Source organism: Acartia tonsa, chromosome 7 (genome assembly GCF_053477335.1).
Source record: "Acartia tonsa isolate MP-2025a chromosome 7, ASM5347733v1, whole genome shotgun sequence".
Lineage (NCBI taxonomy): Eukaryota > Metazoa > Arthropoda > Copepoda > Calanoida > Acartiidae > Acartia > Acartia tonsa.
In genome coordinates this window covers 40,625,098-40,651,769 of record NC_137266.1, presented here as the reverse complement: position 1 = coordinate 40,651,769, position 26,672 = coordinate 40,625,098, and the positions used below count along the sequence as shown (strand labels likewise).

The 26,672-nt window shown below is 32.4% G+C and overlaps 1 protein-coding gene across 1 annotated transcript in view; it reads left to right on the top strand.

Moving 5' to 3' along the window:
* The window catches only part of LOC145324319 (uncharacterized), a 71,737-nt gene that overhangs the window by 26,363 nt on the left and 18,702 nt on the right, over nt 1-26,672 (top strand). Inside the window, exons 9-16 of the mRNA XM_080166937.1 lie at nt 1,172-1,226; nt 2,068-2,112; nt 2,670-2,699; nt 12,120-12,173; nt 20,575-20,668; nt 23,285-23,336; nt 25,425-25,505; nt 26,238-26,331. Of these exons, the coding sequence (XP_080023063.1) occupies nt 1,172-1,226; nt 2,068-2,112; nt 2,670-2,699; nt 12,120-12,173; nt 20,575-20,668; nt 23,285-23,336; nt 25,425-25,505; nt 26,238-26,331 (505 nt within the window). The remainder of the gene's footprint in view (nt 1-1,171; nt 1,227-2,067; nt 2,113-2,669; nt 2,700-12,119; nt 12,174-20,574; nt 20,669-23,284; nt 23,337-25,424; nt 25,506-26,237; nt 26,332-26,672) is intronic.

Here is a 26,672-nt window from a genome sequence, read left to right as displayed (position 1 = left end):
AGCTACTAAATAATTATGGTAAGTCTGTATCTATAAATTAATAGAATGTAGTAAGTAGCATGTTGTCTGAGTGTCTGTACGAACTTTTCAGATCTGGAGTTTTCGTTCTATTGGGGGTTTTAATTGTCCTTTTTTGTCCAGTTTGTTCGATCCCCCATACTTTCTAAGCCTTTCTTTTTTTCAATGATAGATTTAATAATCATAAATGTCTTTAAGTAACTTGATTTTTATAGTTGTTTTATTTTCAAAGTATTCTTTAAGTTTGATTGTTAAACAACGCAGTTTTCGATATTTTCATTCTTGTTAGAGTTAATATAATAAAGGCAGTACACGAAGTTCTAAAGTTCTGTTTTCTAGTTAAGACGCAAAAAAACGCTAATTATGTAAGGGTTACTTCGCTAGACTAAACTTACTTAAAGTCTGCCCGGTAAAATCTCATGTACGGAAAGTAGTTAGATTTTTTTGTCTGAAGATCTCAATAACTACTTAACCGATTAAGTTCTCCATTCTAAAAAGGTTCTTTTAAGTGCTTGGATGGTTTTATGGTATTTAATTTGATATTTAGTTTCGGTTTTACGCTATATTTCTACTTTCCTTACTCCTTTGAATACTGAGCTCCTTAGAAGCGCAGCCGCTAGTAGTCATATAAATCTATAAATATTATTGACAATATAACTCCATATTATATTGACATTTATGTACACAAATGTATATTTATTTTCTAAAGTAGCGCAGCTACTCTATAATTCTTTACATATTATTTTTCTAAAACGACAATTTACATAGTTTGTTTCGACTCTATGATATTTTTTGATAAATGTTCTTTTCTGGTAATTTATGCAAGTTTTAATACAGGATGTCTGTTTTTCTGTACCAAAAGATCTTGCAAACCGCTGATTGATATAACTTTTCTCTACAGGGAAGCTAATAATAAATCTCGGAAAGGATTCTGAAAATCTATTATGTAGGAAGGGTGTCTTTAATATCCCAAGAAAAATTTTTCTCTGAATTTTTCTTCTTTAAACCTAAAATTTAAGGTGGTAGTCCGAACTCCCCCTCCGGCCTCCCATACTCATTAAATATTCGGCTAGGGGCAGTATTTTACATTAGTTTTTAATGTACTTTATATACGAATTTAAATAAAGAGATTTTCAAGATTAAACTTAAACAGAGGAAGTATTCCAAATGGCCAGAAAGCTGTCAATGGCCAACGTTCAAACTCAAAGGTTAGTAAATTTTATTTTACGTGGACAATTCATTAATAATTCATTATTCTTAAATGGCAATTTTTAAATGATATTTTTTGTTTAAGTTCGATTGTCAGAAGAAGTTAAAGATTTGTATTGGTCTATTTCAGATTACTATTTATAGATAGCGTAGCAACTTTATAAGAAGGGTTTGTTGTCATGTACATGCGGGATAAGTGTAAATTGGTGTGTGCCTGCTTGCTGTCGAGGAAGTGTCGGGTTCGAATCTAAACCACACAGCGTCATAATTAAGACGTTAAAAATAGTACCTATAAATGTACTTGACACTTTCTAAGATTGGGGAGATGCATTAGCCCAAAAAACAGGTTTAACTTATTACTTTGAACAGTTAAAACTTAATTAAGACAGAGGACTTGCAATAAAAATGTTTGTTGTCTGTTGGATGTTATTTAATCCAATATCCCGTGGTTATAGAGCATTGAAGTCAAATAGGACATTGACAGTTCTACGTAATTAAGTTTTTTATTTAAACCCATTATCGGCGACGGTAACATTAATGTCCCAAAAAATATAAAAACCGTGTCCGATTGAAATTCATCTGGACAAAAACCGTGATATTTAGTAAATTGGATTGCCAAAATAAAAGTAATTAAGAGTCACCTTAATACAATAACTCCCTCCCACCCTATGAACTCGTGCAATAATCGCCAAAAATCCGTCGCCGTTAATGGGAAAATTGATTTTACCTGTCTGTGAGAAGCATGTATTGCTAAAAGTTTGATAAAAAATAAACTTCACTTAGAGATATTTTTTTATTTCTTCGTTTGAAAATAATATTGTCATCCTTGTTTTGTTTTAGATTTCGCTTGGTCAGCTCTCTGCAAAAGCATATGATCTTGAAAAGGCATTCGAGAATTTTCTTTTTTTAGCTTTTGTAGATTTCTTGATAGCTAGATATATCTAAATTTATATTTTTCTATTTTTGTATAATATAAAAAGGGAAATTATGTCCAAAGCAAGGCGGAAAATCAAGTAACTTTACAAACTTAAAGAAGGGTTAGGGGTCGACGAGGGGGATTTTTAAAACTGGTTTAGGACGTGCCATCCCGAAAAATAGTCAAAAAGCTGCACATTAAAAAGTATTAGATCAGACGTTCATGAGATCTTACTTGACAGATCTACAGACAAACAGTAACAGATCACGCTTCATTAAATAATAAAATTTTATCTCATGTTAAAAACTAACATTTGATATATTTAATAATTTTAAAACCATAATATCTATAATGCTAAAATATTTTTCATTTATGTATGTCCATTTAGATATCGTCAAAATTATAAGAAAAATTTGTGTTGTTTATTAGCAGGTTTTTGCCCCCCCCTAAAGCAAAGTGCCCCCCTTAGAGGCTAGGGGCTAGGACAAAGGGTACATAATAAAGAAAATCTCTCTTATTCAAACAGAATGGAGACGTATCTCGACGACAATCTAAGGTAATTCTCTCTTTAAAATTTAATATCATCAGTATATTTGAATAAATCTTTAATAACGATTCCTACGAAATACAATGCAAATACAATTTTATAAAGTAGTAAAGGTTTATTGTTCGAAAGCTTAAGATCTCAATAAGTATTAAGTTCAAATAGATCCTGTGATGGTTTTAGGCTATCTTATTTCAGATTTAAGTCTTGGGATGGTTTATAGCTATTTTTCTAGACACTTTAGGCTAAGCAAACACAATATATATTATTGCTGTGCTACATATGGGCTCAATAGTCCTTGATAGATAGATATAAATCTCTGTATTATAGTATACTGTATTTGTGTGTACTTAGCTTATGTATAAAAAATAGTAATTAACCTTTCCAGGACCTATGAGAAGCTATCTTGTAAAGGAGAACCATTTCGGTTCAGCGGTTAGCAAGATCCTTCGGTACAGATAGAATGACAAACAGGCATCCTGTTACTTTATCATAAGACAGAAATAAATCTCTGTATTATAATATACTGTACTTGTGTGTACTTAGCTTATGTATAAAAAAAAAGAAAAATAGTCATAACCCTTCCCAGGACCTATTAGAAGCTACCTTGTAAAGGAGAACCATTTCGGTTCAGCGGTTAGCAAGATACTTCGGTACAGATAGAATGACAAACAGGCATCCTGTTACTTTATTGTAAGACAGAAATAAATCTCTGTATTATAATATACTGTACTTGTGTGTACTTAGCTTATGTATACAATCAGAATATAAGCAAATACAATATATATAAAGGCTATTTGTATCCAGCGATAACGGGAAAAGTAATTCAGAAAATTTTTCAAAATCTTATGTATAAATAATATCCTTATATTAAAGTAACAGGATGTTTCTCTGTATGTACTGAAGGATCTTGCCAACAAATGAAATGATATGGTTCTTCTTTAATATTTAGCTTCTCATAGGTCATGTTAAGGTTTATAACTATTTTGGGGAATGGTACCAACACGCTCTCAAGAGAAATCGTCTCTAGAAAAAGTTACCCCAATTTTTTTCACATTTTCTTTTTAAAACTAAAATTAAGAATCCTTTAGGCTTCTGCAGATTAAAATGAGTGGTTTAAACGCTTGAACACTTAACTCAATGAAACAACTTTTTTTTCAAAATTGACCAAAGTCCCCAAAATTTTTAAGCCAACGAATAAGAAAACGTTATCATAAAACTTTAAGGACTAGTGTAATAAACAGCCCATTGCCCTCTATGTCTTTAAAATTTGTAATTTTTTCTTGATCCATTTGTCCGTGATTATATAGGGATAAATATAAATGTTGTAATACATTGTATCAGTCATTGATCTGGGCCTTCAATATCTCATATTAGATGCTCTATTTCTCATACGTGAGAATATAAACACAGCAAGAACAATTAATTCCATGATAAGACTACAGTAGCAATAATAATAAAATTTGAGTTTTATTTGTGTCAGAAGAAAATTACTTTTAAAGCATTGCTTATTGTATATTATTCTTCTTTTTCATGAAATATTTTCTTTGGTATTACTGTATAATTATACTAGCGGCTACGGCCTCTAGGGCACTCTAGGAGAGAGGGGGGGGGGGGTTAATTTTAAAACAAATTTTTCTTTGATTTAAAAAGAAAAAGATTTTTTTGCGGCCCCCCAATTTTTTAATTCTAGTTTTTAAAAAATATTGAAATGTTTATTTTTTGGAGGGGGGAAATTTTTTTCTAGGGGCGATTTCTCTTGAGAAGTTGTTGTACCCTCTTTAAAAATTTGTTATAAACCTTCCAGGACCTATGAGAAGCTACCTCGTAAAGGAGAACCCGATCGGATCACAGTGGGATCCAGTGGGACATCCAAAAAATTTAAAATTGACTTTTATCTATCCTAGGAATTAATAATGGCTGTAAGTAGATAGCTAGAAAAGAAATTTTTAAAAAATATTCATTTTTGGCGGATTTATGCCATTTTTAAAAAAGGTAGTGAAAAATTTCTTTTCAGTTTTGATGATTTTCCACATTTTTTCCCACAATTTTTTCAAAGCAACAAAAAATACATTTATGTTCATCTTATGAAAATAATTTTTGATTGAGGTACTTTTCAGATACCTGTACCAATGTCTAATTAAAGAAAAATTTAAAAAAAATATTTTTTTGGTGGTGTAAATTGACATTTTGTGAGAAAATTTCACTAAAAATATTAAGATTTTTAACCCCAAAAAATCAGTTTTCTCCATTTTACCCAAAAACGGCCAGGATGCCCAGGGTTTTGCAATAATAATATTAATATGCAACATGTACTGTGTTTTAAACAGTTTTCATAACCTGGGGCCTCCCGGCCGTTTTTGAGTAATTGAGCATTTTACATTGCATGGTTTGAACAATTTCGTTCTTGTTAATTTGAAATTTTCCCTCGTTAGAGGGGGAAGGAGTCATTTTAGAGCCCAAAGTCATCTCTGCAATGTTTTCTAACTTTTTGAGGCGGAACTTTCTTTACTTATGCATTATTTGCCTCCGGCCAACCGTTTCGCCGTTATTTGCCGCCGTAGGTGTGATTTTTAACGATTTTTGCCTTTGTCGCGGTTTTAATGGACATTTAAGGGAACAAGGAGTCCTTAAAAAAAGATGACTTATAAATACTTTTATTTTAGCAATTAAATTTGCTAAATTTCATGTGTTCTGAAAAATTGTATTTCTAACTGGTTTTGGTTCAGCCGAAATTCAAAATCGGGGATTAATTATAATATTGCAAAAACATTATATATGCGTCTGAGAGAGAGAGAGAAATATACGTTTGAGAGATAATATAATAAAAGCAATTATGTTCATATTCTTATACAAACTTTAAATGAAGATAGCTAGACTTAGAATAAAGGTATTAACACAAAATCAAAAGTGTTTTGAAAATTATGTTATTGTTGTTTATATCTGTAAAAAAAACATTAGAAAACATGCCTTATTAGTGTCCTATTTTACTTATACTGGACCTACCTAAAAATGCCGGGACTCGAACTGGGTGCACCTGACGCTATATTCAAGTTCACAAACATTGTTTGCATTGAAGAAATATTTCCATAGAAGTTTATTTTGTTAAAATATTCCTATCCTAACTAAAGTTATGAAGGTTTATAGATTTTTTAAAAATAGGGTAGCTTCGCTCCTCCAAAACCGCCAGACGTACTTACCAAATGCACATTAGAAGTTAACAGGAGCAAAATTTATGTTATTTTTGAGTTAAAGCAAAAGAAATTACATCATTTCGTCAAATACAAGCTTTTTTATTGATGTTTACTTTTGTCTACCCTTAATGTCCCGTTTTTTGGCAAAAGATCCCACTGTGCGGATCGGTGGTTAGCGAGATCCTTCGGTACAGACAGACAAACAAAAATACATCCTGTTACTTTATTATGAGGATAGTAGACTTAATTGTTCCGGCATATCTATATTTAAAAATAACAAAATATCTGTCTGTGCCTTTGTATTTAAAGATCTCGCTAATGGCTGCCTGGGACAATATAGTTCTCCTTTACAGTAAAGCTTATTATAGGTCCAGTAAAGGTTTTCAACTATTTTGGGGAAGAAATCACCCCTAGAAAAAAATACCCTCCCCCAAAAATTACTTTAACTTTTAAAATTAGAATGTAAAGTATTTAAGGTATATTTAAATCTAAAATTGAAAGAAAAAACTTAATTTTCCATTGAAAATAAAAATAGATTAAAGCAATTTAATTTTGTTGAGATGAAACTCTTTACAAAAGAATTTAATAATGGTTTAATTTTCTTATAAAATGATTCAAAGACAGGTATCTATCTTTGGAAAACAAGGGCCAATATGTCTATAAGTAGCGCAGCAAAAATAAGCTAAGGATATTTAAATATTAGAAAGAACAGTAAAGTTTAATACAGTTTGAATGGTACATTTCTTATCGACAAAAGGTAAAAATTAACACGATAGACCTACAAATAATAATAGTTATACCTAACTGTTACAGGAGTCATCAATCATCACATAAGATTTAAAGTTGAAAGAACGATTCTAACATGTCTAAATGAAACCATGGACGTAGGAACTGCCATACCATACATGTAAAGCAAGATTACCCACTCGCATTTCAAAGAAATTCTACCGCTATATCCTTTATCGAAGTAATTTAATTTAAAATTAAACTTTGATAATCTAAATTATATCCTTGTAATAGAAGTATCGCTAATGGAATTTCCCCTAGCTTTTAGGGATGAAAAGATTAGAAAAGAACATAAGGATCATGGAAAGAAAACGAAGTAACGGGTTTCGTCGTATTTTCACAGTAGCTTTTGATAGGTTAATATAGGTAAAGTTAGGTTAGATAATTGTTATTGATTGCAGGGTGAGATAATTGGCCCTGCAGGGTTAGAGACTCAACAGGGGCTAAAAATAGGAGAAAAGCTAAAGTGAAAATACGACGAAGCCCGATACTTCGTTTTTTCCCATTATCCGAAGATAATAATTAGTTGGAGTTTTTTTCTTACAGTAAAATGATAATTCAGAAATAAACTATAATATTCAATAAATTAATCTTTAACCAAATTATTTGTTAAATGCTATCTTTAGAGGCCATTTTTAGTAGGAGGGGAGGTTTATACTTGAATTTAATTGCCATTTTTCATTCCTTTCCTAAATTTTATTCTGCTTCTAAAATGTTTTGGAAATTGTAAGAATTTTGAAGATATTAATTATTCAATACTTGTTTTATTTTATATTGAAAATATTTTCCAATACAAATTGAGTATTTTTTTAAGCAAAGCTACTCTATGGAAATAAATGTCTGTATGTTCGTAGAGAATATGTATCTAGATGGGTATACCTATTTATAAGATAGGTAAACATCATTTATTTGTAATATGTACACATTATTATAGACAGGTACATTATAAATAGGTATACACAAAGATACATCAATAGTTATACCTAAAAAAGACAAACATACAATTGATTACCAATTTTTCCCCTAATTTCCGAAGTTGTATGACAGATAACCCAACTATTGCAAAAGCTATTTTCAGCCTCTCCGGTTTTAAATAGCTTAATTTGTGAAAACAAAGCGATTTATACATTATACATTCAAAGTTTTAAGCTTTTTTAGCTAGTAGATATTTAGTAGATATTGAGATAGGATGAGGGTGAAACGTACAAAACCGGAAACTAAAATTTAGCTGATCAAATGAAGCTTTGTTATTGATTAGGTTCCTGGAATGCCCGTGATGCAGCTAAACGGGCTAGCCAAGGGGATGCCCATGGGGGTAAACGGGCTACCCATAGGGGTCAACAACGGGGTTCCAGTTGGGCGCCAACTGGAGGTGATTGTCTGCCCCGACTGTGGAACTACGCGGGTAGATCCTCCTTTGTCCACCCTGATAATAAATATTTTTTTTAATATTAGTTAAATATGATGCTGATGCTGTTAAGGCTATAAACTATACTTTAGTAGAAATAGACTATTTGGTGATTTTAAAAGTTTTGAAAGAAATAACTGACATAAATTTGTAAAGAGCTATACAATATCAAAAAAAGATAAATATTTTTAGGGAGGAGAAAGAAAAAAAACCCTAGATATAAACCCCTAACAAATAGATAGATTTATTTAAACATAGAATTTTACCCACGAAATTGCACACGTCTTGAAGGGCAATTATGTAACGTTTTAACAATAAAGTAAGATAGGTTATTAATCAAAGTATCAAGAACATCCAAGAGAGAGGGTTAGGGTGACAATTAGGTGTTGACCCTTCCCTCCCCCACAAAAAAAAACGAATACGGGGTTGCTGTAATTTTGGGAAATATATTAGATTTAATCTTTGCAATTAAAATTTTCTACCAACTTGGGAGTGTTTCCAGAGCAAAAAACATATCTGCCCCCCCCCCCCCTAAGAAAGCCTCCATATTTAATACTTCCCCCCTGAAAGAAAATAATATGCTTGGACGTTCTTGACGATTATTTTATGGTTAGAGTAAGACCAAACAGCGGTTTTCAAAAGTTTCAGGATTTCCAAAGGTCTTGGTGCAATAAATGTGTGAAATCTTGTGATTTTCAAATTCTAATGTCCCTTAGCCTTGCACAAATTAGTATTAAAATTAGATATGACAAGAAATACTAAGGAAGAGCCAAGTTTTAGGTCGAATTTAAAGGCTGATTATTACGGCAAAACAGCCGCACACACACATACATACCTTTAACGGTCAGCTTGTGCCAGTTCTAATGATAATTTCACTCTGAGTCTGATCGTTTGGTATTTCAGCCGTATTCAGCCTTTAAATTTGTCTAAAGAACATATATTTCAGTATGGCTTCGAAACCGCTGAATTAGAACCGGTTCTAAACCATACTGAAAAATCTTGTATCGTATCGTATTATATTCAGTTTTCTACTAATATTAAAAAAATGATAATATCAAAACCAGTTTTGTTTCCACATGCCTTCGGCATCTCGGGTCTAACAAAACTGGTTTTTAATCTTAATTGTTAATTTTCATATCCGCGGAAAGCTGTGTATAATACGATGCTATAAATACCTATTCCTCATTATTTCTATGTTAATTCAAATAATTTATAATTGCACCCTAATAAAAATAAACTAGATTTAGAGGTATAAAAACATAAAAAAATTAAATTATTGCATTTGAAATATGTCTATAAATAACACAGCAATAAATTAAGTTAAAAAAAACAATAAAGTTTATTCAGTTATTTGAAGTATTTTGTAAGGTCAATCTATAGAGGTTTCAATTTATTGAACTTTACCTGGCTCACTGGATGGTTTTAGGCTATTTTATTATAATTCTTAAGTCCTGGTATGGTTTTGAGCTATGTTTAAGTCAGTATACTAAAAACTTTGTAAAAACTAATTTTTGTAATGTTAGGTCAACTTTGATGAACTAATTATAAATATAAAACTAAATAGTTTAAAGTTTGCAAAATAATTGATAAAAGTGAAATTATGTTTATCACCCAATGGCCTCTCCCGAGTCAACGTTTAAAAAATATTGGCATGAAGCTTGCAAATTCAGCCCTAATAGAATAATCCAATTAATTGAAAACTTTGCATGGTTATCTAAATGTTAATTTTCATGTTAGGAATCTTTGATGATTTAAATCCAATGCTACTCTGTAAGTATAATAGAAAAATCCATAAACTAAAAAAGGACTTTTTGAAATTAATTAATTGTACATTTCTAAAATGCCCCTATAAATATTCTATATAATTACTTTATAACAGGATCTGTATCTGAAGTTTTATATTGTTATTGTTGCTCTATTTATGAACTAGCGGCCTCTAGTGGCATTTAAATGTTTTTTTTTATTTTAAATATCTAATTTGAGAAAAAATTTGTCTATGGGCAATCAGCTGTTAAATTCATGTCTCTACGCAGCGCCACTACGCTACATAGAGACATTCATACGCTAGCGACACTATGTGGCAGGAATATTTCAATTTTTTTCGATTTATTGCAATTTCTCTTGGGAGGGTAGTGGTACCCTCCCCCAAAATAGTCATGAACCTTCCCGGGACCTATGAGAAGCTACCCTGTTAAGGGGAACACTTATCGGTTCAGCGGTTAGCGAGATCCTTCGGTACAAACAAACACAGACAACCTGTTACTTTAGTATAAGGATAACTTCCCTTGTTTTACTCCTTTACTATGTACTTGTCTATTAGAGCGTCGATTACAAAATTAGGATTATTAGATCTAGTCAAAATTTTTCCCATCTTTAATAACAATTAGTATGATGTCTGTCTGTATGTCTGAAGCTCATGGTCTCGGCAACTGGAAAACCGACAAGATTGAACTCTTAGTGATGTACTGGTCCTGTGATAGATGATTTGGGGCATAGAGACTAAAACATTAGTAACTTTAAGAGCTGCTAACGGCTGGTCACAAATGATAAAGCAGTTTCAACAAGGCTTAAAAAGAACTATTACGTATAGGGTGCAAGGCTACAATACTCAGCCTTTTAAGCTATTAAAAACTATAGGTTAAACCCCTAGCATCTAGGGGCGTTTTTATTTAAAGTATGAGGAAGGTAGCATAAGTCTATTTGGGAATAGTCCCTTTCGTAACAACGCCCCATAAGGGGCGATTAGTCGTATTTTTAAAATGGCTTTTTATAGGTTATTTTAGGTTAGGTTAGGTTATATTGGGTTAGGTGATTGCCTCACAGGTTTAGGTAATTAGCCCCGCAGGGTTAAAGCCCCCCGCAGGAGCTAGAAATAGGAGAAAAGCTGCTGTGAAAAATACGAAGAATCGCTCCATAAGGTGTGATGTTACGAAAGGGACTATACCCGACTATTTTCAAAAAAACAAACCCGGAACTGTGTGAAGCTTTCTTTTTTTCTTCATGCAATTGGATAAAAAATTAGTTTCTAAAATATTTGTTAAAGAATGCTAAAGAAAAAGTTATCGCTCATATAGGTATAAAACAAGATATAATAAACAGAATTTCTGTTTAGATTAGACTTGATCCAAATTATGTTTTGTATAGCAAGTCTATGATTGATTGAGACTAGTAATTTATCGCATCGTATTATAGACAGCTTTCCGCGGATATTAAAATAAGAAAACAATATAATATTAAACCTGTTTTGTTAGCCCTAAAGGGCTTCAGGTCCGGGCTTACTAAACTGGTATTGATTTCATAATTTTTATTTTGATATTCGTGGAAAATTTCCGTAATGCTAGAAAAGTTTTTTTTCCGTATGGCTGAGATCCGGTTACAATCCAGCGGATACCAATCGGTTTCAAAGCCATAATGGAAAAAAAGTTTTATTCTACACTAAAGTATATACACAAAAATATGCAGGGATTTTAAGGGATAAGATCATGAAAGAAAATTTGGGAAAAGTCCCTTTCGTAACATCGCCCCATATGGGGCGATTCGTCGTATTTTTAAAATGGCTTTTTATAGGTTATCTTAGGTTTGGTTAGGTTATATTGGGTTAGGTGATTACCCCACAGGGTTAGGTAATTGGCTCCGCAGGGTTAGAGCCCCCCGCAGGTGCTAGAAATAGGAGAAAAGCTACTGTAAAAAATACAAGGAATCGCCCCATAAGGTGCGATGTTACGAAAGGGACTATACCCGAAAATTTTATAAACATAAATAAATTAAAATTATTGGAGAAAAAGTTAGATATGTAGCTATTTTTTTTATTGTTTGTAGAGTTTATCGTTCACCCCTTTAAAAAATGTAAATATTTCTAAATTAATTTATTTATATATTGAAGTTCTTAGTTTTAACAGTTAAATAGCTAGAAAACCACATAAAAAACATAGGTATACCCCTAAATTAGGCATGCTAACTGCATGGGTAGATAAGTATACCTAAATTAACTGTAATTCTACCATATCTAATTATCTATTTTTTATATTGTATTTATCTATTTAGACAGAATATTTGAGGCCTGGCCACGAAGGTCAAAATGAAAGAAGGTGCTCAAAGGTAAGAAATAAATTTTAATCAATTTATGGCTTCACCCCTTAACGTCAAAGAAGGGGGGGGGGGGGTAGTACTTTGAAACCTTTTATTTTACTCCCCAAAACAAAAAAACATCATTTTATCCGACACAATACAATCTGTCCCGATTTCGTATTACTTTTGAGGAACACGACTCCAGTTACGTCATATTTTTCTTTCCCGAAAAAGGGAAGGGGGAAAAAAAGATGGGAGAAAAGGGGGTTTTCCCCATCTCTTTTGAAGAGATTTACTTCCCCCCATCCCTTTTTCGGGAAAGAAAAATATGACGTCACTGGAGTCGTGTTCCTCAAAAGTAATACAAAATCGGGACAGATTGTATTGTGTCTTTTTATCCCCCCCCCCCCCCCCTTAAAAAAATCTTGGGCGACCTTGATTTAGAGGATTTGTTTAATAAGAATGGGAAATGTAATTAAAAGGAATTGTCAATAAGCTGTACCTGTTCATTGGCCAAGGCATTTCAGCAGAATTCGTCTCTAGTATGACGTGGTGTGTGATTGAGGATATTATAAATGTTTATTTTACCTCAGGAATAGGACAATGGACTATAATTTTTACCCCCTCTGTATTCAAATGCGTGAATTCTGTCAGGAGGAGAATAATATAAGCGCCATTGTCTTTTCCCTAACTGGGTAACCGATGATTTATTTGATAGTTAGAAGATGTTATTTTCCACCATATTGGCCAAAATATCCATCAAACTAGAAACTTAACCCTCCAAGGATTGTTTAATAATAGTTGCAAAAAAAAACATTAGCAATCACGAAACCTTTAAAGCAATGGAGTGTACAGGGTTTTGTCTAGAGTATGTAAACCTGGGGGGGGGGGGGGGAGGTTGGTTAATGGGGAAAACATTAGGCCTACATAATTTCAATTTATTTTATATATTTCATTTTTTGTTATTTTGCTGTGGTTAATGGTCTGGTCTTTCGTACGTTTTCTATCCATAACGTAGCTTATATACCTACAAGATTTCAAATTTGTAACTACTTTTAATTCTATTGAACCCAAATTAACCTAACATTAAAATAAACATTCTAATAACATTTAATATGCAAAATCATCAAATAATTATCTTTTACACCTTGCAACTTATATGCCAAATAAGACAATAACTTTCATAGGAAGCACAACTTTGAAAATTAATAAAAGGTTGGATGAAAAATAGAACAGTATACTGTAAAACAAAAAAATAAGAAAGTTGGTAAAAATAAAATTTATACTTATATAAAATGTAAAAATCACGAAACATTGTTAGTTGAAGTTCTTTTACGTTATGCCATACAGACTGACGCACATATGTAGGACTTTCCTTAAATATAGAGTAGCTCCACTTCTAAAATTATGTATAATCTTTACACGGACTCTAGTTTTTAACACCTCAGAGCATCCACTAGTTGTAGGAGAGGTGACGGGATCGAATCACGACCTAAATCATGACTGAACATTTTTGAAAAATATTCCATAAATTATTGCCAGTGAAAAATGAGTTAAATGTCTGACAATTAAAGAGTTGGTTGTCTGTAATATGTTAACCTTTCCATGAATACATGGCCTTCTATCAATCCATTAATCTATCCATTAATCTATCCATTAATCTATCCATTAATCTTTCCATTAATCTATCCATTAATCTATCCATTAATCTATCCATTAATCTATCCATTGATCTATCCATTAATCTATACATTAATCTATACATTAATCTATCCATTAATCTATCCATCTATTCAACTATATATCTATCCATTTATAAATCTCAATTTCTATCCATCCATGTTTCTATCTACCTTCCTATCCACCAATCAAAATCCAAATATCCATCTATACATTTATCCATCAATTTTATATATTTAACTATCTATCTATCCATCCATTTCTCTATCTATCTAACTATTTGAATGTCTATCCACTTGATATTCTGTGTATCCTCTTGCCAAAAGTTTGATTCACTGTTTAATGGATTTCTAATTTGACTCTTTATCTATCTGAGTTGCTTCACGAGTAAAAGGGATATAACTTCCAGGAATCTAAAGGGATAAGACAATGGCCGATAAATTGATGTACATCAACAATGATGATATTCAAAATTACCTCTTCTGTAGATTAAAATTAATGGTTGCAACATTTGATCACTCAACTTAATGAATAAACCAATCAAAATTAACTAAAGTCGTCAAAACATGATTATAAAACTTTGGGGCCTGGTGTAATAAACAGCCCATTGTCCTCTCCCTCTCTCTCTCTCTCTCTCTCTCTCTCTCTCTCTCTCTCTCTCTCTCTCTCTCTCTCTCTCTCTCTCTCTCTTCATGATTAAATAGAATTTCACTCTGTCTACAGTCTCTACACAATCATACTACAGTATACACACAAAAAAACTTAAACTTAACCAAAAAAATTGCTATTTTCAAAGATTTAGTTACAACTAGCGACTGCTCCACTAGCACCTAGGGGTTTTATATTCGAAGAAGTAGATACGTGGGAGAAAAATAGCCTAAAACCATCCTACAACTGAAACCTAAATGATAAAATAGCTTAAAACCATCCCAAGACTTATTGCAATCTTCATTAAAATGTAGTACCCAAACGGTTAAGAAGTTATCGAAATCTTAAGCTGTAGACAAAAACATTACTACTTTATTATAGAATATTTACTTTAAAATAAATTATATCCTTTGAACGAATGGACATTATTGTCTTTGTTACAAAAAAAAATATAAAGGATACTTCACATAGAACAATTATGGAAAATAAAAGAAAAAAGTTTTAAGGATTTCTCATTAAAAAAACTTTTTTTTATCTTACATAAAAATTATTATTTTTGCAATATGAGAAAAAAATTATTAAAAAGCAATTACAGTATTTTGAAATAAAAAAAACTTAATTTGTCTTCAGAAGAGGCGCAGAAAAAAATAACATTTTCTGCAGTTAATGTAAATAATTCACCAGAAATGACACTTTCGTTATTTAACTAATTTTATTCATATTTATAAAATTTTAGAGTATAAACAAAAATTAAATCTTTAAAAGGGAATAGTAGCTTTCACAATATTGCGTAAAGTTGTGAGTAAGGTTCCAGTCAAAGGCGCTTATTAATTCTAACTGTTCTTGATGTTGACCAAACGCATTGTATAATTAAACGCATATTTACAAACAGTTTGACCTAATAAGCGCTTTTGACTGGAATCTTTGTCACAACTTTACGCAATATGAAAGCTACTATTTCACTTGTGAAAGACCCAAAATATTGAAAAGATTGGCTGCAAAAATAAAAATAAAAATTATATCAACACAATAAGAAACAATTTGTTTCATTTTCAATAATATTTTTCTTCATCTTTCATTTTCAGGCAATTTACCCTTGAGAGAAAGTGGACCACAAAGGCTTTAGGGAAAAAAACAAAGTAGTTTTAAAGCTTAATTTAGGTTCCTTATAGTGTTAACCAGCGGATACGGCCCTAGGGGAATGTAAATGTTTTCTTTAAATTAATGTTAACATCAGCTGTTTACCAAAAATATGTAAATAGTAGGGTTGGGCCGGATATTTTTTTGGCCGGATACCGGATATCCGGCTGATTTCAAATGCCGGTTATCCGGTATTCGGCCGGATATCCGGCCAACGCCGGTATCCGGCAAATATTCGGTTATCCGGCCAAATTACCGGATATCCGGCCGGATAACCGGCAAAATTACTACATATTAAAGTATCAAAAAAGGATATAGTCCCTTTCGTGGCAACGCACCTTAAGGGGCGATTCGTTGTATTTTTAAAATTGCTTTTAATAGGTTATTTTAGGTTAGGTTAGGTTATATTTGGTTAGGTGATTGCCCCGCAGGGTTAGGCAATTGGCCCCGCAATGTTAGAGTCCCCCGCGAGGGGCTAGAAATAGGAGTAAAGCTACTGTAAAAATACGAATAATCGCTCCTTAAGGGGCGTTGCCACGAAAGGGACTAGACCCGCAAAAAAGGTCATTCAGAAAAAAATATTTTTTTACTTAAACAAAGCATTTCATGTTATCTAATACTAAAATACCCTATAGTCGTACATCCTCATATGTAATATAGGTGTTCAAGTCGATTTCAGGTTCCAGGTATAATCCTGCAAGTCCTGAACCTCCAGGTCTCCAGAAATCTTAAAACGGTTCCTCCGACCGCAAATTTTTACTTAAAGATTTCAAATTTTTAACTTAGGCTTTTTTATATATCTTCATGCATGACATATTACAATTTCATAAAATCCGTTGCCGTTTTTCTGCCAACCGTCGGTTTTCGGCTGGCAGCTGCCAAGTTCTGCTGCCACCGCCCAAATTTATGTTTTGAGATTTCTAATATATAATTTACATAAAGATAAACATATTCAGAAAAAATTGTTCTTCTAGCTTCAATAATAAAAATTTACAGCCATTTAAGATTAAAAAAAACAGAGATTTTTGTTGTAAAATATAAAAAATTATATTGCCGGATATCCGGCCACACCGGATATCCGGCCCAACCCTAGTAAATAGGTGGCTCTATTTTGAAGGCCTTGCATTTTTTGCAATTTCTCTCGGGAGGGTGAGGGTTGGAGGAAGGGTTTCTATGGCTCTCGCGTCAATTTCGAGGGATAATTCCCAGAGATCTTAAGGGATAGGACAATAGACGACAAATTGATGGATATCCCCAATGATCATAAACAAATTAAAATTATTGGTTTAAAGTTTGGAATGTTCGGATTCCATACAAGTACCCAATGTTTTTGAGCCAAGGTAACCTTTGAGTAATATTAATAATATTACAAATTTCGTCGATGTCCCCTCCTTTCTTTTCTATACCCATCTTTTTTTTTTATTTCTGACATATAACAAGGATGATTCTGTATTAGTCAGATAGGCCGGGAAAATCTATTAAGCTCCTGACACTTTAATTGCATGACCTTTTTTATTGAAGTCCTTACAATTTTTGAGGGTTAGTATATCCTAAATGATTAATGAAATTGATACGGACATACTATATTAATAAAGAAGCTGCGCTTCGAGTATTAATGACATTAATAATCTGGAATACAGACGTACGGCCGTAGATAATTATATAAAAGATTTGCTTTTTACAATCATAAACCTACGTTGCACTGGTCCTACCCAGGGAGGGAGGGAGGGGGCATTGGGTTGTTTATTACACCAGTCCCCAAAGTTTTATGAATTGTGGAAGGGGGGGGGGTGTGGGGTTAGCTCTTGACAAGGCAAGGGAATGTTTTGTACATAAAATAGCTAATTACTGACATCTTTAAAAAGATTTTTCTTGTACATCCATGAGAAAAAAGTGATTTTCTTTTTTTTTTTGCACCTTACAAAGCTTGCAACACACTGAACCAAAGTAAACAATTATCTAACAAATTAGGGGGAAAATATTTTTTTTTGGGTACAATGTGTTTTGTACTATTTATGCAGTACCTCTAAACAAGAATAAAAAAAATTAATAATTACCTAAAAATATAAACATGGAACAAATTTGCTGAAATATTTAGAGAGTGGAGGAGGCATAAAGCTGTAAATTACACTTGTACCCAAAGTTTTATAATCATGTTCTATTTTTGCTGGCTTCAAAACTTTGAATTTTAATTGGTTGGTTCCAAACTAATTTTGTCCAAACTTATTATTCCAATTTATACAATGATAATTTTGTGCTTAATAAACTTATTTCCGTTTGTCTTATCTTTAAGACCCTTTTATATCATATAGCAACTGATAAAAAATTATTTCTTGCATATGAAGGTTAGACGGAGAAGCTGAATTTTCTTCAATACATTTATTCCAGAAAGAAAAAAATACACCTGTGCACTCAAATTAAAAAAAAATAAAGCTACTTAAATTAATAAATAGGTGCTTTTTCCCTATCCTGGGGAGAGAGGTTTAGAAAAATAGCATAAAACCTCCAGGAACACTTCCCTGAAAAGTAAAACCCATTCGAATAAGCCTTTTTATCTATAGTTTTAGACAAAAACTTTGCTACTTTATATCATAAGCATTTTTCTCTTTTAATTGCATATCTTTTTTAATTTATAATAAAAATAAAATGAATATTTGTAGTCTAAAGTCTCAGGGACCTAAAGGATAAGGGTTAAGACAATGGCCGATAAATTGATGTACATCCCCAATGATGACACACAAAATTACATCTTTAGTAGATTACAATAAGTGGCTGAGACGTTTTGACATTCAACTAAATGAACCAACCAATAAAAATTCAACAAAATTCGCAAGATTGTTAAATAACCTTATTATAAGACTTTGTGGACTAGTGTAATAAACAGCCCAATGTCCCCTCCTCCCTGCTAAAGTCTGCACCTAATATCAATAAATCAAGAAAAAAATATTTTAATTTAAACTCGACATTCCAATATTCTCTTCCCTACAGATTTGGAATTTTCCTACAAGGATGTAATGTCTTTGATCTCCACCCCCCCCGTTGTGAGAGTTGTGTGTTTTAATAATATATTTAATCACCTAAGGGGGGGGGATTCAACCCTTCACTTAACATTATAGTTTTAAACACAACATTTTTGGATTGGTAATTTTTTTCGTAGGTCGATTTCTCTTTGGACGGTGGAGGTAGCAATATCCTTTGGTAAATAAAGACAGACTGACACATGGACATCCTATTGCTTTTTTAAAAGGATTCAAAATTTATAAAGGATTTGGTGATTATATTTTATATCTAAGTTTAATTTAATTTTGATTGGACATAAAATTACCAGTTGGGTTTGGGGGTCTTATTAGTTTGGTAGATCCTGAAAGGTTGAATTTTGATTCAATTTAATTTATTCAAAATTCTTTAAATTTCCTTTAAATCCTAATTTTTCACACAGATTTTTATTTAAAACAAAATTATAAAGCTACACCTTAAAAAAATCATAGCATTCATTCAAGTGCGAGATTAAAGATAAAGAGAGGGTGAGAGAGAGAGTGGTGAGAAAGAGAGAGAGAGAAAGAGAGAGAGAGAGAGAAAGAGAGAGAGAGAGAGAGAGAGAGAGAGAGAGAGAGAGAGAGAGAGAGAGAGAGAGAGAGAGAGAGAGAGAGAGAAAGAGAGAGAGAGAGAGAGAGAGAGAGAGACAGAGAGAGAGACAGAGAGAGAGAGACAGAGAGAGATAAAAGGATAGTGACTTGTGAATAGATAGAAAGATAGAAAAAAATAGAGAGAGAGAGAGAGAGAGAGAAAGAGAGAGAAAAAAGGATAGTAATTTGTAGATAGATAGAGAGAGACTGAGAAATGAGAAAGAAAAAATGGATAAATAAACAGATAGAAACAGAAAGAAACCGAACAATCATACACAAATAGTGACTTTAGTTTTCATGCACAATTTACACATAATCAAAGATGATACGTTAATTGAACTGCTACTAAGCGCCTAGAGTTTCTATTTACATTAAACCATAGCCAATATAATATCTTTTAGATAGCACAACACACAAGTAGTAAAAAATAGAAATATTTTCTATTGAACTATCCCAATCAAGAACTTACATATATATAACACCGTGCAGACCGAATAAATCCAAATTAAATGTCAATTCTGCAGCCCAGGAATGATTTACTATCCACCAAAAATCCCTCTTATGTAAACTAGTTTTATTGCATTTTGTAATAACAGTGGCTGTGATTTATAAGCTTTTGGAAGCTTCGATTTAGTAGAAGGGGTATTGATTTTTAATTCTTTATATATGTAAAAGAATACAAAGAATCTCGAAATTAAACCATTACCCAAAATTTTATAAAAATAAAATTTTTTAACCGGAAGTGTCCAAACTTTTCAACCAATTATTTAAAGCTACAGAAGGAAAAATTATGCTGGTCATTATTGGAGATGTCTATCAATTTATCATCCATTGTCTTATTCTTGAAAAAAAATCTTTTACTTTTGACTTCTAGGTATCATGAATTCGAAAGGTTGGCTAGGGCATTTAAAAAATAGCCTAAAACCATAGCAAAACTTATATCCTAAAATATGATTATAACTACAGTTTCAGTATGGCTTCGAAACCGATATATATCCGCTGGATTAGAACAAGTTCTCAGCCATTATGGAAAATAATGTATAGCTTTGTATTACATACAATTTTCCACGAATTTTAAAACAAAAACTATAAAATTAATACCAGCTTGTTAGTTCGGAACGACGGCAAACAAAACTGGTGTTAATCATACAATTTTTCATTTTAATTTCCGCGGGAATCTGTCTAATAACGTTTATCTATCCTAGGCGTCCAGTTGTTTTAGCAGTGCGTCCTACATGATTATAAATCTGTCTAGTTATCTTGTAATTTTCTTTTTAACTTCTGCCTAATTATCTATCCATTTAACTTTATATCTAAATAAATATCTATCTATCTAGGCGTCCAGTTGTTCCAGCTGTGCATCACGCCGCCACTCCAATGATGTTCTGGAGGCCATGAAGAACAACTCTGATAGGCGTACATCCTGTGCAGGTTAGACGAATAGGATCAATTTTTGTTAATATTTGCACAAGTAGTCTTTCGGGTAACGACGCTAATCTATAATTCAAAATATCTGTTTATAAGAAACGAAGCTCTATATAGTTATAGTGATAACTGGGTAGTTTGGATACTCAATAGTCAAGTACATAATATCAGTACAACTCTTACCCAATCTCCTCTGTGGAGAGCGTCATTCATTACGGTGACTTAATTTGGGACACCTTCCATATTCGGCGAGGGTTAGGTAATAAAGAGTAGGTCCCTTGAGACAGCGGGTCAAGTACTTATACTTGAGCGTGGATCTTGAGCTGGCCCTGGTGCTAGCATACAAAGGTGTCTCGTCCTACTCCATGACTACTTAGGTCCAAACACTAAAAATATATGGCTACACATACATACATACATAGTGTCGACATACAATACAAATGATAAATGGTAGACCGATACACAGACTTAATAACCAATAGCAGGACATTATACATTCAATTGACCAATGCAATGGTAAGCGTGGTATGACGTCATGTTTTATAGGCACTATAAAAAGCTTCGTCAGGAACAGAATAGATAGCGTGTCTTTTGTAGCATTTTTTGAATGACAGATGGACCAAAAACAGTATATCTTAAGTAATACATATACTAATAGAGTCACGGACGAACAGATAAAGTGAATTATAGAAAACACAAATATTTACAGAATTAGAGATAGGGCGACAAAATTCAAGCTCTGTAGAATGTTATTTGCGTGTTATTAAGTCTGTAAAACAAAGTAGAATGATGTCTGTCTGTCCGTCCATCCGTCCGTCTGTCCCTTAAGATCTCGGTAACCACTGCACTGTACCGATCGGATTCTACTCTTCAGGGAATATACCTAATGGTCCTGTAGTGGTTTTAGGCTATTTCTTGGGGCGTGGGACACCCCCAACCTCACAAAAAAATTCCCCCTTATTTTTTTATGATGTACTAGCAGCTTCGCCCCTAGCCTCTAGGGGCTTTGCCCCAAGAGGTTTGATCAACCTAATTTTTGGTATTTTAGATTTAAAAAGAAAAAGTAAAAAAAAAATTTTTTTTTTGGGGGGGGGTTTCATTTTTTGGGGGGTTGGGGGTGTCCCACCTCCCAAGAAAATAGCTTAAAACCATCACAGGACCAGTAGGTATGAGTAGAGCCCAATCGGTTCAGTGGTTACTGAGATCTTAAGCTTCAGACGGACAGACAGACAGACAGACATCGTTCTACTTTGTATTATAGATATGATGAAAATGAAGATCCTCAATTTTTTTTTGATGATGCATATGATGAAGATAAAGATCCACCACATGTACTACATTTTTTTAAAATTACCTTTTGGGGCAAAGCCCCTAGAGGCTAAGGGCGAGGCCGATAGTAAATAACTAAAGTAAAAGTACATGAGAATGTACCTCGCTAAAATTGCTGTTAATTATCTAAAGAAAGGATAAAACATTGAACAAAAAATTAATAGTTACTTCCCATACAAGCGAAGCTTTGAAAAAGTAATTGTTAATTAACTATTAAAAAGGCTTTAAGTATAATGCAGCTGCGCCCATACCTTCTAAGAGAGAATTAACACTAACATAGCCTAAAACCACCCCCAGATAAATGTAAGATTCCATAAAATGGAAACTCAATCGGTTCATTGGTTTTCGAGATCTTAAGCTTCAGACGGACGAACGGACGGACAGACATCAAGCTACTTTGTCTTATGGATGATACTAAGCTTATGTTTCACTTGTAGAGTATATTCGCTTCTAAAGAACTTAAAAGAAAACTAAAAAAAAGTAGTTAAGTACATCTATATTTTATTTGAAAAAGAATTATTATATTTTTACTTTAGACTGACTTAAGCTTTAAGTCTGCTACAGTTTTTGGTTAGAATTATTGAAAAATAAAAGAAAAAAATACTCTTATTTTTTAGTTTGAAATAGTTTAAGGATATTGGTGGGGTGAAATGTTGACCTTTTTACTAGAAAAAAAGACACAGCCCAAATTGTGACAAAAATAATAAAAATGAGGGATTATTCATTATTCATTTTTTTTAGAGGTTTTCTTTCCCACTTCTCCTCTCATCTCCCTTATTTTTATGACGTCACATGGATAATTTTTGACACAATTTGGCCTTTGTCGAAAATAAGCTCTTTCCCATAAATTTCCCGATTTCCCGATTTCAAAATACAATTTAATGCTAAGGGCTCTTAAACTTCTGAGATGACATTAGAAGTCCATCATTATTTAAGTAACCATTGCGGTTTTAAGATTCTTAAAAATTGTGTGCATTTCTTATGCCTTTTTTGATTTCTAGGACAACAAAGTGCAATGTTATAAGCAATGCATCTCAATAAAAAAGCCTATAAATGTAAATATGTCCTTCATCAGTATCCTGCATTTAAGTAGTTTTGCAATAAATTTACTTGCAATTTTGTTTAAATATATACATAAATGTTTTGTTCTTCAGTTCTGACACTAGTGTTCATGTACGTTTGTCCGAACGTTTAAAATTTCTCTCTTATGTATGTTGTCATCCTTGTTTCATTAAAAAATAGGCATTAGTTGTAATGAAAACTATCTTGTTTATTTATATTTTTTGTATTTAGCTCATATGAGAAGTCAAGTCCATATACAAGATGAAGTCTCAAATAAATCCAGGTATATTTTTTTTATCGTACCGTATTATAGGCAGCTTTCCGCGGATAATGAAATAAAAAAAGATAAGAGTAATTCCAGTTTTGTTTGCCCCGAGAGACCGATTGCTTGGGCTTGTGATTTTTATTCTGTAGTTCGTGAAAAATTAGCTATTTTACAAACGATACATGCTTTTTAGAGTGGATTTGATCCGGTTCTAATCCAGCTGATATTAATCGGTTTCGAAGCCTTACTGGAAAATTCTTTATATTAAAATCTGAAAGTTATGAGTCGTCTTAAGGGGATAGTTTCAACCCCCATAAAATATCAAGAAGTGATAAAACCCAACCATGTCTAATACAAAGGTTGATTTTAAAATCATAAAGGACATACAAACACAGATACACGTTTAGCTCCTTAAGTATATACAAGATTTTATTTTAGATTGATGGTCAAAATGTAAATTTGAAGAGATTGAAATTGTAAAGCATTTTCGATTATAAAAAAAAACTCACACATACACACGCGATGCAAACACCCACCCACCCACAACACACAAACACACACACACACACACACAACACACAAACACACACACACAGCACTTGTCTGTTTGATAAATTGATTTGTACAAAATACTCAACCTTAAGTCGGAATCTCTTATTTTACTAATAGACAAATATAAACACCCTCCAAATGAATTATTTCTTTTCCGGCCAGTACCCTGTAAAATGTCGTAATGCTATTGTAGTGACGGCTGGCTGTGAGTTTCGTTGCCACGTTTGGATAGACAAAGTATATTACGAGTAACGGATCATTATAAAAGCAACAACTTGTAGAGTTGCTGCGCATACAAGAATAACACAATAAGGGGCTGCTATTCAGAAAATTAATTCCATTTGAAATTGCTGAAAATTTAAATAAATTGTTGGAGTAAAGTTGTAGTAAAAATCATTTTTAGTGTAACTGAAAGGTAAGTGGATAAGAAGGGGAGAGAAAAAGGGGAAGGGGGTTGAAAGGATATTTTCACTTGGAATAGTTTGTCAGAATTACATTCCCTTTTTTTTCTGAACAAAATGCAAAGTTATAACGATATGTTTATTGCATGAATTTTAAGACAATACTTAAGGATTATTACAATGTATGATTAACAGATAAAGTACATGTAGCGTGGTAATGGGGAGTGGTAGGGTAAAGGGGAAAGAGTCATTATGCGATAAATAACTATTATCATATAAATTTAGATTTGATTAGGAGGGACAAAAGGTGTGTAAATTGCAACAAAATGAATTTTACCCTCCTTTATCATATTATGTTATATTTTCAGTTTCATATTTCTCGTAGGATTTATATTATTTCTGTATATCTTCAAACATTTGTCTATCTATCTATCTATCTATCTATCTATCTATCTATCTATCTATCTATCTATCTATCTATCTATCTATCTATCTATCTATCTATCTATCTATCTATCTATCTATCTATCTATCTATCTATCTATCTATCTATCTATCTATCTATCTATCTATCTATCTATCTATCTATCTATCTATCTATCTATCTATCTATCTATCTATCTATCTATCTATCTATCTATCTATCTATCTATCTATCTATCTATCTATCTATCTATCTATCTATCTATCTATCTATCTATCTATCTATCTATCTATCTATCTATCTATCTATCTATCTATCTATCTATCTATCTATCTATCTATCTATCTATCTATCTATCTATCTATCTATCTATCTATCTATCTATCTATCTATCTATCTATCTATCTATCTATCTATCTATCTATCTATCTATCTATCTATCTATCTATCTATCTATCTATCTATCTATCTATCTATCTATCTATCTATCTATCTATCTATCTATCTATCTATCTATCTATCTATCTATCTATCTATCTATCTATCTATCTATCTATCTATCTATCTATCTATCTATCTATCTATCTATCTATCTATCTATCTATCTATCTATCTATCTATCTATCTATCTATCTATCTATCTATCTATCTATCTATCTATCTATCCATCTATCTATCTATCTATCCATCTATCTATCTACTTATCTATCTATCTATCTATCTATCTAGGAGGACATCAAGAGAGTCTACGTGTAAAGGGCAGATACAGTATAAACAAAATGGTGCTAGCCATGCTGCTTTGGCTAAAAGGTAAGTTAGGTTAGGTGAGGGATAGTTGTAAGTCCCGCAGGGGTTTGATAGTTTATTGACATATACTTCCTGTATGATGAGGATAATTTATGTTTGTTTTTGAATCATTAAATTTTTATATAAGGATTGGTAGCTATAATCATTGGGACTAAGAAGGGATTGTAAATCAATTTGCCAATGTTATTAAATATTTATACCCTTATTTATTTTTAAGGTACGGAATTAATATTTAGTTTATAAAATATGTGTTCTGTGTTTCAAGGGGGGGGGGGGGGGGGGCGGTTTGAAGGGAGTGGTAGAAAAATAGCCTAAATCATTCTAATAGTAAGTCAAATAGTTCACTTCTTTATACACTTCGAAACGATATATTTTTAAAAATGGAATGTATAGGACCGTTTTAAAAGATTATACATGGCTATTCTCTTTTTTATCAACGTAATCAACCTTGTTTTATTGAAGGATTTATAGTATGGATGTGTAGTGTATATACAGATAACTACCTCCCTTTCTTTTTCAATGACCTTGTTCGTCTGCTAGCAAATTGTTTGCTGCTACTTATCTGTGTGATATATTCCCGTTGCCGCTGGTCGATTTGAGACCCATTTGAGAGTCGTCACAAGGTCATGCGATAGGGAAATAAATTCATTTGACCCTTTCTCTCTCTAGTGCTTTACTCTATCACTAACCGCTGAACCAATATGAATCTTCTTTAAAGTGATGTTTTATTATCAGGCGCAAATCACACGCAGACATCCTTGCTGGAGGCTCAATGCTCCTGAAACCTGAACATCTGATGCCCGCCCATGCCTCCAGACGGTTCTCCCAGGTAACATGATAGTGTCCTGCCATTGGTAAATTAAGATCTATACTGTCTTATCATTGGTCAATTAAATTTATTCTGGCCTATCATTGGTAATTTAAAATGTATACTGGCCTACCATTGGTCAATTTAAATGTTTACTGGCCTACGATTGGGCATTTAAAATGTATACTGGCTTCCAATTGGCAATTTGATCTGTGTATTGGCTTATCATTGGTCATTTGTATTGTATGACGTTATTTTTTTAATAACTAATATTAGACCTTTCTTTTTTAACCTAAAATATCCACTTATGCTTATTGAAATACTTGATCATGTGGCCAAACTTTTTTTATCAAATGAACCTT